The sequence below is a fragment of the Dermochelys coriacea genome, chromosome 1 (genome assembly GCF_009764565.3).
Source record: "Dermochelys coriacea isolate rDerCor1 chromosome 1, rDerCor1.pri.v4, whole genome shotgun sequence".
Classification (NCBI taxonomy): Eukaryota; Metazoa; Chordata; order Testudines; family Dermochelyidae; genus Dermochelys; species Dermochelys coriacea.
The window spans coordinates 251800776-251814435 of NC_050068.2; the positions used below are offsets into that span (position 1 = coordinate 251800776).

The 13660-nt window shown below is 37.5% G+C and overlaps 1 protein-coding gene across 6 annotated transcripts in view; it reads left to right on the forward strand.

Moving 5' to 3' along the window:
- The window catches only part of LOC119854397 (PARP1 binding protein), an 88247-nt gene that overhangs the window by 55418 nt on the left and 19169 nt on the right, over window positions 1-13660 (forward strand). For 3 of the 6 annotated variants that reach the window (XM_038398692.2, XM_038398747.2, XM_038398702.2), the window contains 3 exons: window positions 1737-1920; window positions 8774-8952; window positions 12540-12621. In XM_038398692.2, the coding sequence (XP_038254620.1) occupies window positions 1737-1920; window positions 8774-8952; window positions 12540-12621 (445 nt within the window). The remainder of the gene's footprint in view (window positions 1-1736; window positions 1921-8773; window positions 8953-12539; window positions 12622-13660) is intronic. The other 3 variants (XM_043519200.1, XM_043519209.1, XM_043519211.1) reach the window with 2 other exon arrangements.

Consider the following 13660-nt stretch of genomic DNA (forward strand, 5'->3'; position numbering starts at 1 on the left):
GTGTTCTGAGATCATGAGACCCAGGAGTGAGTTTCTTATACAGATATTTTAAACAATGGGTCCTGTCTGCTCCCTGTTGATAAGGAATGGTCTTTAAACCAGGGTCCCCACACATCGCTACCAGCTGGCAGCTCCATTTTGAGCCATCAAAGATCTGAGGGTAAAAATAACCCTTTACTGGAAACAGTAAAGTTGAGGAAGGAAAGAATCAACTAAACAGGAATATAAGTTGATTAAGGCTTGAAGGAAAAGATTAGAGTACCCAATACTGAAGAGAAAAGGACTAGAAAACAAATAGGCATATTAATGAATGTAGAGTATTAAAATAATGACTAAAATTGCCACCCTGCAGGATTCTTCTTTTAAAAATTGTCTCTGAAATAATGAATACTTAGTATAAATAGTTGATATTTTTATAAAATGAGTAAAGGAATACTTGGGGAAAACTCTGAACATAATCAAATCAGTAGCCACGGAGGACATACATTCTGAGCTGATAAGAGATTTGGAAACAAAATTACCAAACCACAAACATCTTTGAAAAGTGATGGAGATATGGGACGATATCTGAGGATTGGAAAACTGATTCTTTGACAGTATTTCCTTAAACCTGAGCACTGGTAATAATTGTAGCCTGCCTCATTTTGTTTGCTCTGTGTACATCTTTGCCACTCATTTTAAATTCTGTTTAAACCTTTATTGGTATTTTAATAACTTGGTATTGTTGAGGGGCCCCAATCCATTGTGCTAGGTACTTTGCAAACTGATTAAGATACAATGCCTACTTCAAAGCTTCTCTAGCACAATCAGGAGTGCCTGCCATCCTTCATGAGTTTGAAACTTTCATTTGTGTAATTGGGAACATATATGCCTTCTTTTCTGGTCTTTCTATAAAAACTGCTGAACTTGAGTCCTGTTACGTACTTTCATCTGTTACAATAGTATTGGTTATGTCAAAAGTGTATGAATAATTCATAGTCAAATTTGTGTTGCTGTATGTGCTCTCTGATCATGGAGGAATCTTTCCTGCTCTGTTATGGAATAGGAGATTGTACACCTTTATAACAAGTATAAGTGCTCGACTACTCTTCTTGGCAATCTGATATTTTACTTAAACTGAAAACATACTGGTTGTTGGAAGGGCTTATATGAAACAGAAATATATTTTCAAATAAAGTTTTATGCCTTACTGTTTAGTGGTTCAGTTCTCCTAGAACTTTGTCACATGCTCATGATATATGAGCAAAACAGAAAGATGTGGATTTGCAGAAGATACTTTTATCAGAACTTTCTTTCCAGCCAGGATAGTTCCTCTTTGTCTTGTAGATCAGCATACTGCCAAATGTTAAGGAGTACTTGTGGCACCTTAGAGACTAACAAATTTATTTGAGCATAAGCTTTCGTGGCTTATGCTCAAATAAATTTGTTAGTCTCTAAGGTGCCACAAGTACTCCTTTTCTTTTTGCGATACAGACTACACGGCTGCTACTCTGAAACCTGCCAAATGTTGAATTTGGTTACCTTTTTATTTTTCCTTTTGATTTTTCTAATCTTTAATATGTTAGTAAACTATTATGTCAAAGGATAGTATTTAATTGCACACTGCTGTTTTATTTAAAAGATCAAAGCTGTTCTCTGAACAGTTTTGATTGACTGTGAAGACTCTGTGTTCAGAACTAATAGGTATATTAAAGCATTGCCAAGATTAATGTGGGGATGACTCTGCCTATTTTCAGAATTGCAGGGGGGCGAATTCTATCAACAATCAAGATGCACTTGATAAAAGGCCGAAACAGTGGGGATCCATTCTGTCGAGCAGCAGAGGAAGTTTTACGAGATTTGGATTTAAGGATTAAAAATATTATAAATTCTCAACATGAAGCTGTGACAGCTAGCACCACTGGAATCAGTCCAGCCCGGGTAATGGGCCTCCTTTTGTTCTCCTACTATACAGCTTTACAAGAAAGCCAATGTCTTTTTTTTTTTTTAATAACTTGAAATATAGAATAATCTTTTCCCAAAATACAGAATAGTGTCATTTCCTGTGTAGTGTAGCACACTTAAATTTGTTGAAAGACTCTTTAAGTCCTTTAGGATTATAATGTGGTTTTCAAAAAGTCATTATACTTCAACTAAATTTATTATTTTAATAGTTTTATAATTTTAATTTAACTTTTTTAAAATGCAGTTTATTGTTCCCACTCAGAGTTTGTAAAATAGTTATTTTACAAATATTTAATAATCTATTACTAATATGAATACAGTTAAATTTTTATTTAAATTCCCTGATAAAATTATGTTAAGATGCAGTTAAGGCTGAGAGTACATATAAGTAATTTAGGATAAAATACATTGATGACCTAGTTATCCCAAAATCAATCAATATAAATGCAGAACACTCTACGTTAAAAATTAAATCCAAACATATTAATATATAGTAATGCATATCCAAATAACCTTAATTCTGTTCTGTAGATACCATGCAATAATGATATGATTATGATTACTATTTGTGGTCCCAGATTATATTAGTGATTTAAACTGACTTGTAAAGACTCATTCGATTTTTCTCTCCGTCTTGCCCTCCCCATTTCTCTCTCCCAAAAAAAAAAAGGGCGGGGGGGAGTATTGCTACAGTGCAGAGTTCAGGTTACTTAGGTGGTGAAACTGTGTGATTTCCATAATTTAAAATCTTTGGATTTCGTTTAAATTTCAGATTAATTCTGAATTTTCCTGGTTTATAATGCTTTGTTTTGGGATCTCTTAATATGCAGCGCAGTAATAGGTAGTTGTAGTCATGTCAGTCCCAGGATATTAGAGAGACAAAGTGGGTGAGGTAATATTTTTTTATTGGACCAATTTTTGTTGGAGAGATAGACAAGCTTTCAAGCCACACGTCTCTTCTTCGTCACCCTCCTGGTCTCTCTAACATCTCTATAATGTATTTTACCGTAGATTACTGATATGTACTCTCAACCTTAACTTCATCTTCACTTCAGTTTTGTCTAGGAATTTTCTCTGTTTGGTATTCATGTATAAAATTTTAATTAAAGTCAGAATGCTACCATTTGATATTCCTAATGATTTGAAGAGATGCCATAAATTATTTTCTATAGTTTTAACTTTTTATGTCCAGATTGACCAATATGGACTGGCTGCTTTATGCCACTCTGAAGAAGCATAAAGCAGCTAGAGTTTATATCCCATTTGCCTCTTTTCCTGTCCCCCAGTTTCTACTTCTTGCCCCACTCTACGTTTCCCTGTGCAGTTTTCCCTTTACTTCTGTCCTACACGTTCTCCGTACATACACATCCTACTTATTCCACCCACTGATTCTCTGCATGTGGACATTTTCCTCCTCTATCCTACCTTCTGAATAAATCTGGTGCAACAGATAGTTTTTGAAAAAAAATATTTAGGATTAATAGTCACTCTTGGTTCTGTTTTTCATAACTGAAAGTTTTTCTGCCAGCAGAGGCTTCTGCATGAAATCTTATTCAGAAAAACTCTCAAAGTACTGTTATATCAAAATGGCTGCCATCTCTTGTTGTTCTCAGTGGAACACACATCATAGGTTGATGTCCCCTATAAACATGGCCACCATTTCCCTTGTTCCCTGCAGGAGAGAAGCCAAAGATGGTGGCATCCTATATTGTGAGGAAGTGAAGAGGAATACTTGGGCCCATTCAAAACAATGGGGAATAAAGACCCTTCTCTAAATGGGCAGCTGCAGGCAGCCTGTAATGTCAATCCCTTTGAGAACAATGAGAGATTCAGCAATTTTGAAAAAGTGCAGTTTTTGGTGGAAACTCTCTGTAGAAGAATATTATTCTTCTAGTGTCTGCTGAAAAAAAGTACAGTTATTAAGAATAATAGGGGCAAAATAGCCATTAATTCTTGAAAAAAATCAAATATAGCCTTTGTTTATGATTTCAGTGAGGTTTTTTAACTATATGGGAGACATGAAGCATCTGTATTCTGTGAAGAGCTTTTTGGCCTGACATGGGGTGCTATATTTCTTATAGGAGTCACTAATAGATTCCATTATAAAGTCTCAGAAAAATAGGTTTTTATTCACAGTAAGTGCTGTGATTTTTGGGGAGGGTATGCTGTATTTTTTATACTTAACAAAGGTTAATCCCTTCTTTAAGTGCAAAATTCAACTTCATTTTACCTATGGAGCCACAACTGGTGCTTTCATAATGTAGTATTGCTAGGAAGGCCAGCTGTCTAATTCACTTCTGAATAAAACACACTTGAAAAGAGTTGCCTTGCAGCAAACAGATACAAAACTTTTAACCTGGCAATATTTTTCTTTGTAATATAGATTCATAGATACTAAGGTCAGAAGGGACCATTCTGATCATCTAGTCTGACCTCCTGCACAGCTCAGGCCACAGAATCTCACCCACCAACTCCTATGAAAAACCTCACCCATGTCTGAGCTATTGAAGTCCTTAAATGATGGTTTAAAGACTTCAAGGAGCAGAGAAGCCTCCCTCAAGTCAACCATGCCCCATGCTACAGAGGAAGGCGAAAAACCTCCAGGGCCTCTCCAATCTGCCCTGGAGGAAAATTCCTTCCTGACCCCAAATATGGCGATCAGCTAAACCCTGAGCATATGGGCAAGATTCACCAGCCAGATACTACAGAAAATTCTTTCCTGGGTAACTCAGATCCCATCCATCTAATATCCCATCTCAGGGGATTAGTCCTATTTACCCTGAATATTTAAAGATCAATTACTTACCAAAATCCCATTATCCCATCATACCATCTCCTCCATAAACTTATCAAGTAGAATCTTAAAACTAGATAGATCTTCTGCCCCCACTGCTTCCCTTGGAAGGCTATTCCAAAACTTCACTCCTCTGATGGCTAAAAACCTTTGTCTGATTTCAAGTCTAAACTTCTTGGTGGCCACTTTATACCCATTTGTTCTTGTGTCCACATTGGTGCTGAGCTTAAATAATTCCTTTTCCTCTCCTGTATTTATCCCTCTGATATATTTATAGAGAGCAATCATATCTCCCCTCAACCTTCTTTTAGTTAGGCTAAACAAGCCAAGCTCCTTAAGTCTCCTTTCATAAGACAAGTTTTCCAATCCTCGGATCATCCTAGTAGCCCTTCTCTGTACCTGCTCCAGTTTGAATTCATCCTTTTTAAACATGGGAGACCAGAACTGCACACAGTATTCTAGGTGAGGTCTCACCAGTGCCTTGTATAATGGTACTAAAACCTCCTTATCCCTACTGGAAATGCCTCTCCTGATGCATCCCAAAATCGCATTAGCTTTTTTCACAGCCATATCACATTGGCAGCTCATAGTCATCCTCTGATCAACCAATACTCCAAGGTCCTTCTCCTCTTCCGTTACTTCTAATTGATGCGTCCCCAACTTATAACTAAAATTCTTATTAATCCCTAAATGCATAACCTTACACTTCTCACTATTAAATTTCATCCTATTACTATTACTCCAGTTTACAAGGTCATCCAGATCCTCCTGTATAATATCCCGATCCTTCTCCGAATTGGCAATACCTCCCAGCTTTGTATCATCTGCAAACTTTATTAGCACACTCCCACTTTTTGTGCCAAGGTCAGTAATAAAAAGGTTAAATAAGATTGGTCCCAAAACCGATCCCTGAGGAACTCCACTGGTAACCTCCCTCCAACCTGACAGTTCGCCTTTCAGTAGGACCCGTTTTAGTCTCCCCTTTAACCAATTCCTTATCCACCTTTTGATGTTCATATTGATCCCCATCTTCTCCAATTTAACTAATAATTCCCCATGTGGCACGGTATCAAATGCCTTACTGAAATCTAGGTAAATTAGATCCACTGCATTTCCTTTATCTAAAAAATCTGTTACCTTTTCAAAAAAGGAGATTAGGTTGGTTTGGCACGATCTACCTTTTGTAAAACTATGTTGTATTTTGTCCCATTTACCATTGACTTCAATGTCCTTAACTAATTTCTCCTTCAAAATTTTTTCCAGGACCTTCCATACTACAGATGTCAAACTAACAGGCCTGTAGTTACCCGGATCACTTTTTTTCCAATAGGAACGATATTAGCAATTCTCCAATCATTCGGTACTACTCCTGAGTTTACAGATTCATTAAAAATTCTTGCTAATAGGCTTGCAATTTCATGTGCCAATTCCTTTAATATTCTTGGATGAAGATTATCTGGGCCCCCCGATTTAGTCCCATTTAAACTGTTTCAGTTTCGCTTCTACCTCAGATATGGTAATATCTACCTCCATATCCTCATTCCCATTTGTCATGCTACCATTATCCACAAGATCCTCTTTAGCCTTATTAAAGACTGAGGCAAAGTATTTGTTTAGATATTGGACCATGCCTAGATTATCTTTAACCTCCACTCCATCCTCAGTGTTAAGCGGCCCCACTTCTTCTTTCTTAGTTTTCTTCTTATTTATATGGCTATAGAACCTTTTACTATTGGTTTTAATTCCCTTTGCAAGGTCCAACTCTATTTGACTTTTAGCCTGTCTCACTTCATCCCTACATGTTCTGGCCTCAATAAGGTAGCTTTCCTTGCTGATCCCTCCCATCTTCCACTCCCTGTATGCTTTCTGCTTCTTCTTAATCACCTCTCTAAGATGCTTGCTCATCCAGCTTGGTCTACAACTCCTTCCTATGAATTTTTTCCCCTTTCTTGGGATACAGGCTTCCGATAGCTTCTGCAGCTTTGATTTAAAGTAATCCCAGGCCTCCTCTACCTTTAGATCCATAAGTTCTTCAGTCCAATCCACTTCCCTAACTAACTTCCTTAATTTTTGAAAGTCAGCCCTTTTGAAATCAAAAACCCTAGTTGCAGATTTATTTTTGTTAATCCTTCCATTTAGTTTGAACTGAATTAGCTCATGATCACTTGAGCCAAGATTGTCCCCTACAACCATTTCTTCTATGAGGTCCTCGCTACTCACCAAAATTAAATCTAAAATGGCATCCCCTCTAGTCGGTTCAGCAACTACTTGATGAAGGAATCCATCAGTTATGGATGATTATCTCGATGTTGTGGGAATCTGTGGGCTTCAGTTAATAATTATTCCACGGGGAGGAAGCTTTGCTTTAATTTAATTATGTGAAGCCTACATTAATGGTTAATGAGAATTTTCATCACTATCTGAGAAATTTACTATTCTGGCCAGAATTTGGCTGTTGTGATCTGGATTGACCAATATAGGATCTGGAATAGCAGACAATCATTCATGAGAGACTAGTCAATTTATTTTGGAGGCAGGAAGAAATGGGCCATGGGCATAGCTTTTAACAAGCATCAGAGAAATGAGGCTTGCATGTGGCTGCTTTTTCCATTTAAGTCTGAATGCCTTAATATGTAGTGGAGCTTTTTTTTTTTAGTCTCTGTGCATAGTCATAGTTGATACTGCTCTTCTTTTTTTTTTTTTTTTTTCTCCAGTTTTCACAGTAAAACAATTGTGCCACGATACAATATGATATTGCACAAAAGTCATTATGTGGTAATGTAATGGCTGCATTGGCTCAGAATAAAATTTTAGGGAAGTTAAATGGTACTGAAATAGACAATTCTGTTTTAATTTTAGGTGCCAACCATAGCTGTAGTTGCTATTTCTATTTACTAGTTGTTAACTAGTAAACATCTAATATAAATATTGTTATAGTTCTTGAAAGGTAGATACACTAACTGGTGTAATCAGGTAAATAAAAGAATAGAATTTGATTTATTCAAGGAGATTGTTTAAGATTGGTTAACTGATTCTATAAACTCTGTTGCTACTTGTACTATCTTTTTAGAACAAGTTTAAACTGCAGTGTTTTTTTTAATATGTAAACAAGAAACCCTGCGGTTTTAAAAGCATACTATTGTACATTTAAAAAACAAACCAAAAAAACAAACCCTAAACTTCTGTACACGATTGTTACTTTTTTTTACTTTCTATTTTTTTTTTATAGCAAACCTGCAATTCTTGCAGTACCACAGTGGTTATGAAGTTCTACGTCTCTGCTGCTGAGAGCAGCACTGAGCATTTCCAGATTTAGATTTTCTTTGAGAACTTTTCCATTATTGTGGAAAATCCTGAGGGATCTATTTTATGCCAATCTGGAGGCTGTTGTACCTAACACACCTCTGGTCAGGTCTGTGAAAAGAGTTGGTTACTTGGTAAAAGGGATTCGTGTTAGAGTGTCCTAGAATGTATCTGTGTGCCCCATAGCACTCAAGAATATGTGATGGGGAACTGTTCATTTTCTTCCCCCCAACTTCTGTAGTTCAGTGTCATTGCCTTCGCCTTCCTCTGTAGCATAGGGCACTGGTCAATTAAGGGAGGATTCTTTGTTTCTTGAAGTCTTTAAACCACGATTTGAGGATTTCAATAGCTCAGACATAGGTGACGTTTTTCGTAGGAGTGGGTGGGTGAGATTCTGTGGCCTGCATTGTGCAGGAGGTCGGACTAGATGATCAGAATGGTCCCTTCTGATCTTAGTATCTATGAATCTATGCTCAGACTCTGATATTTAGCTGTGTATCTTATTAAGCTCATGCTTCCATCTAGCAATTGCGTGGGGTTAGGAAGAAAATTCCCTTTTGGGTAGGTTATTCCATAATTGTCTGTGTTGAGGATTTCTTGCACTTTCTTCTGAAGCACCTGGATGCTATTGAAGATGGATTCCTTGTTGGTTGATTTGATGCTTTGTAGCATTTCTTATTATATGCTCCTATTAATATTTACTTACATGGAATAATTTCTATTTACTTTCAGCCAAGATTACATGCCATAAACCATGGCACTGCCTACTGTGGCAGAGAAACTGTGAAGGCCTTATTAGCTCTTTTGGATGAAGAAGCTGCCAATCTTCCTACCAAAAACAAAGCAGAACTATTATATGGTGATGAAAATGTAACTCCATTTGGAATCACGTCTGTCTTAACACTCTTTAGGTGAGTACTAGTAAATCTATAAAATAAAACAAATCCCTGTAATAAATGGTCTGCAGAACAAGAATAATGTTCTTGCTTATACAAAGCAAATTACTTAGTAGAGACTAAGAGATGTATTGTCAATTTGTTGTCAACTTTTTAGTTTCCAGGTTTTTTTGTTTACTCAGTATATCTAATTTTCACTTCATTTGAGAATAATGTGTTCATAGCTCAAAAAACATAATTTTAACACTAGCAACTTATTCACAAAAGTGAATCTACCACACTAAAGGGTCACTTTATGAAAAGTTTCTTTCTTTTACTTAAAACTGAAGGATTCTTTTTGCTAAAATACAGGAAATCACTTTTATTTCCTTATTTTCTTTCCTCCAGACTCTAAAATCTAACAATTTGTACTTCTGTAGCACCTTTATTCTGAGGTTCTCAATTGCTTTACAAACAATAAAACTCTCAACATTGTGTGATAGGTAAGGGATCACTTTATCCTCCACCTAAGTACAGTAACTTCTGGGGTATAATACTGTTTGTAAGTTCTTATGTTTTAAAAATGTTTTACTTATGCAGTGAAATGTAGCAGAATATGGTATTTTTGAGGAAAGCGATAATCTATATCGCTACCAGTAAATTTGCAATGCAGGTTGGTCACTGGTAGAAACAGGAAATATTAAACCTTACTATAGTTTGCCATAGAATCCTAGAATATCGGGGTTGGAAGGGACCTCAGGGGATCATCTAGTCCAACCCCCTGCTTAAAGCAGGACCAATCCCCAATTAAATCATCCAACAGATTTTTGCCCCATACCCCTAAATGTCCCCCTCAAGGATTGAACTCACTACCCTGGGTTTAGCAGGCCAATGCTCAAACCACTGAGCTATCCCTCCCCCAATCTTATTTGTTAATTTAAAATTCTCAATTTTACTATCGGTTCTAAGTATTTTCTGAATTTTAACAAATGTATCTGTTGTGTCCAGAGATTTCATTATTTTTTATATTGAATTGTCCCAAAAATGTGTTTAAACTTTGTGGTCAGCTGTGTCGGGGATCTGACCACTTTCCAGAAAACTCTGTTTATTTTTAGGGCCAAGATTGGAAGAGAAAACGGACATGTCTCATGTATGAAACTTTGCGAGATTCAGATCATTTCTCTTTGTTCCTCCCCTATAGCTCTGTGTTGGCCTTGACAGAGCTTTCAGTTTAAACGGTTAGATTGGATGGTTCTAGAGCTTTTTTTTTATTCTAAAACTTGGCAAGAAGTTCAAAATGAAAAAAACTTCCACAGAGCTACTGGTAAGAAGTGGTTACAGTTTCCTTTGTCTGATATTGATAGTGTTTTGTCACTGGCATCTCTATCGTTTGGCACTGAAAGTACCAACATTAACAACAAATCATCAAAAACATTTTAGAATTTTCCAAAGTGCGATTTTTCTCACTGAATCAGTCTCTTCTGTATATACTGCAACTCTGACAGAAGATGTTTCATCCTTCCCTTATTAGATGGACCCCTGCTGCTCTCCATTGGAGCCTATTGAAACAATTTCTTGTATGTATATATTCTTGGAGTGCAAATACTTAAGAAAAATAAGGGGTGGTTGTAATTATTGTGAAGCCTTATTGATGGCAGAAAGGGGTTATGTGCTGCGTTTCCAATAGCATTTTCAGCTTTTCTTTTTTAGCCACCTGAGAAAATGCATTGAAGATAATATCAAAATAAGGAGACTGATCTAGTTAGCGCTACTATCTGTGATTTTTGGGTAAATTTGGAATGAACTTAAGCTAAATATTTTTATAATTTATTAAGAAAATGCACACAATTTCTTCTCTGGCTTCCCTGCCTCATTGATGAGCCTTCAAGGTCCTACGTAATTTTTCTTCTCCCAGTTTTCTGTTAAAGTTATGTTGCTACTCTGATTCCCTTCATTCCATCAAGGATGCCATCTTTGGTATTCATTCCATTTGTCTACTTTTCCCATAACTGTTTCTGTGCTTTCTAGCATGTTGCCCCCCTACTTATCAAATGCCTTTCTGTGATGGGGTGCCTGCATCACACTGGGCTTTAAGGGGTTAATAGAGCCCTTGGGAAGCTGCATAGGAGGCAACCATCAGAGATGGGCTCCTAGGAGCAGCCACTTGGGGCCATGCTGGCCCATATAAGAAGGGGCTGCAGAGCTGCTTGTCACTCCCTGGAGCTTGAGGAGGGAGGAAGTCTGACTGCCTTGCAGGCTGAAGGCAGCAAGCACCCTGGACAGAGCAGGCCCTCAGGCAGAGATCCGGGGAGCTAAAGGCAGGCTGCAGGGATCTGCAGGCTGAGGCCCTCAGGCAAGGGGAAAGGGGGTGCTGGGGCCACGGGGAGATCTAAAGAGGAGTCGGAGGGGGTGCAATAAGTGGCCACCATCAACAGGGTCCCTGGGCTGGGATCTGGAGTAATGGGCGGGCCTGGGTCCCCCCCTTCTCCAGTTGCCACTGAGAAAAGTGGCTGGACAGATATTGCAGAGCCCCCAAAAGTGGGGAACCCAGAGCATAACATGCCCAGACGGCTATGTTACTGAAGAGGACGTGGGTACCAGAGCAGAAGTGAATGCGGTGAGGCATCACCAGAAGAGGATGCACTGGCAAGAAGAGCTAATCCTTGTGACAGCCAGCAGGAGGTGCTGGAGTGGTGAGTTGCAACTTGTCACACCTTCCTAAACTGGTCTTCAAAGCTATTAATATCCTGAAGACCCACTTTTTGTAGGCATTGTTGAAGGAACTAGCTCACTGAGCTAGAGAAGCTACTAATTTTGGCAATTCATTGCCAAATTTGTAGCTCACCTTCCAGAAGTCTTGGCACAGCTAAAAGCATCTTAAAGAGACTCCGATCTTCAGGGGAACATGTAGAAAGGTTCCGTCTCTGCTGAAATGAAACCACTACTTGTCAGTGCAGGCACATTGGCTGACAGTGATAATAAAGAGATAACCATTAGGTGTATATTTCCAAGCAAAGAACAGATTTTGTTACTGCAAGAAGCAAAACCACTTGTGTATGCATCCAAGTCTTGTGTCCATGGAAATGAACTATGCACAAACTGAAAAATAGAAGTGTAATTGTCTGTCTGTGAGAACTTCCATCAAAGTGTGTGTGTGTGTGTGTGTGTGTGTGTGTGTGTGTGTGTGTGTGTGTGTGAGTGAGAGAGAGAGAGAGAGAAAGGAGAGAGAGAGAGAGACCCCAGAAGCCTTTGAAAACAATCATGGGAAGAAACTTGTTATAGCACTGCCAATGCCACAGGTAACAATGATGCGCCTGCAGAATCACAACTTTGTGATTAAACTTAAACCCTAACAGCATATGCCGGTTGCTGAAACCTTAAGTCAGAAATTTTATTGTACTTCCCATCAGTACTTCACATGCACACAGGTTTTTTTTTGGGGTGGGGAGGTGTGGGAGGAGGGGCAGGAGAAAGGATAGAGGAACAGAAGCTTGGATTCCTCCATTCCCCCTGTTTCTGAGGAGCCTTTAAACTTAAGAATTTTTGTTACAAAATGCTGAAGTGTAATTTAGTTAAGAATTGATCTTTTTTTTTTTTTTTTTTCTTTTTTTCTTTTTTTGTAGATCTCCAGCACAATCCACTAGGTCTTCTCCAAAACCTCTCAGACAACGAATTAAAACATCTGTTGGTGAAAGAAAAATTAAGGTGTCATATGGTTATTTCATATGTTATAATATATATATTGTATGAATGTAATGTAATACTTGTGTTCTGCATCCAGTCTCTCTCTCTCTCTCTCACACACTCACTCACACACACACACAGACAGAAATAAATAGTGTGTGTGTGTGTGTGTGTGTGTGTGTGTGTGTGTGTGTGTGTGTGTGTAAATAATATTGGTAACTTTTACCAAAATTCCAATTAGAAAAAGGATTCCATAAATGAAGAAGCATATTGGTGATTACATTAGTTATATCTCCTTAAAAAGGGAGCAATACAGACATAGACCTGACTAGAAGAGTGACATGATAAATGAAAACAGAAAAGTTTGTAGGAAAAAGAGGCTTAAAAACTTGGTTGTGGACAAGCTATCCTAGTGAATGGAGGCATGTTGAATTAATCTATATATTTTCATAGTCTGTGTAATTTTAAAGTATAATAAAAGCAAAAATGACTACAAACACATGCTCTTTAACTCTTAATTTTGCATTCCTGCTAAATTGGGCTCTGTAAAAGAGCAATAAAGGAATTTTTCAGTATCATTTTATGGGCATCTTTTTATGTTTCTAATTTCCAAAATCCTGTTACAAAGCAAGAACAAGAAACTTAAATACTTAAAATTAAAAACTTAAATTCTATATTTTGTTGTGGTGTTCAGACAGAAATCTATTACTTTATAATAGTGAGTTAGGTATTGTTAGAAACATCATTTAGGAGAATGTCTTCAACAGCACTGACAGCTCCATGAATGCTTTTTTAGCAGAAATGCAAAATTTAGTCTTTGTTGGGACTATGCTAGGAGTAATCCCTTGCATGTGGATGTTGGGAGCTAAATGAAAGTTGGCCTCTAGTTCCGGCAGGTGGGTTCTAGCAATAGATGAGGAAATAAATTAGATCAATTTTAATAGATGAGAAAAGACTATATTATCAATTTGTGGTAAAATGTACTTATTTAGTAATAAGAGCAAACAGTAGACTAGCATAACTAAAAGTAACTTTCCATAAGAGGGGAATAATGTTTACA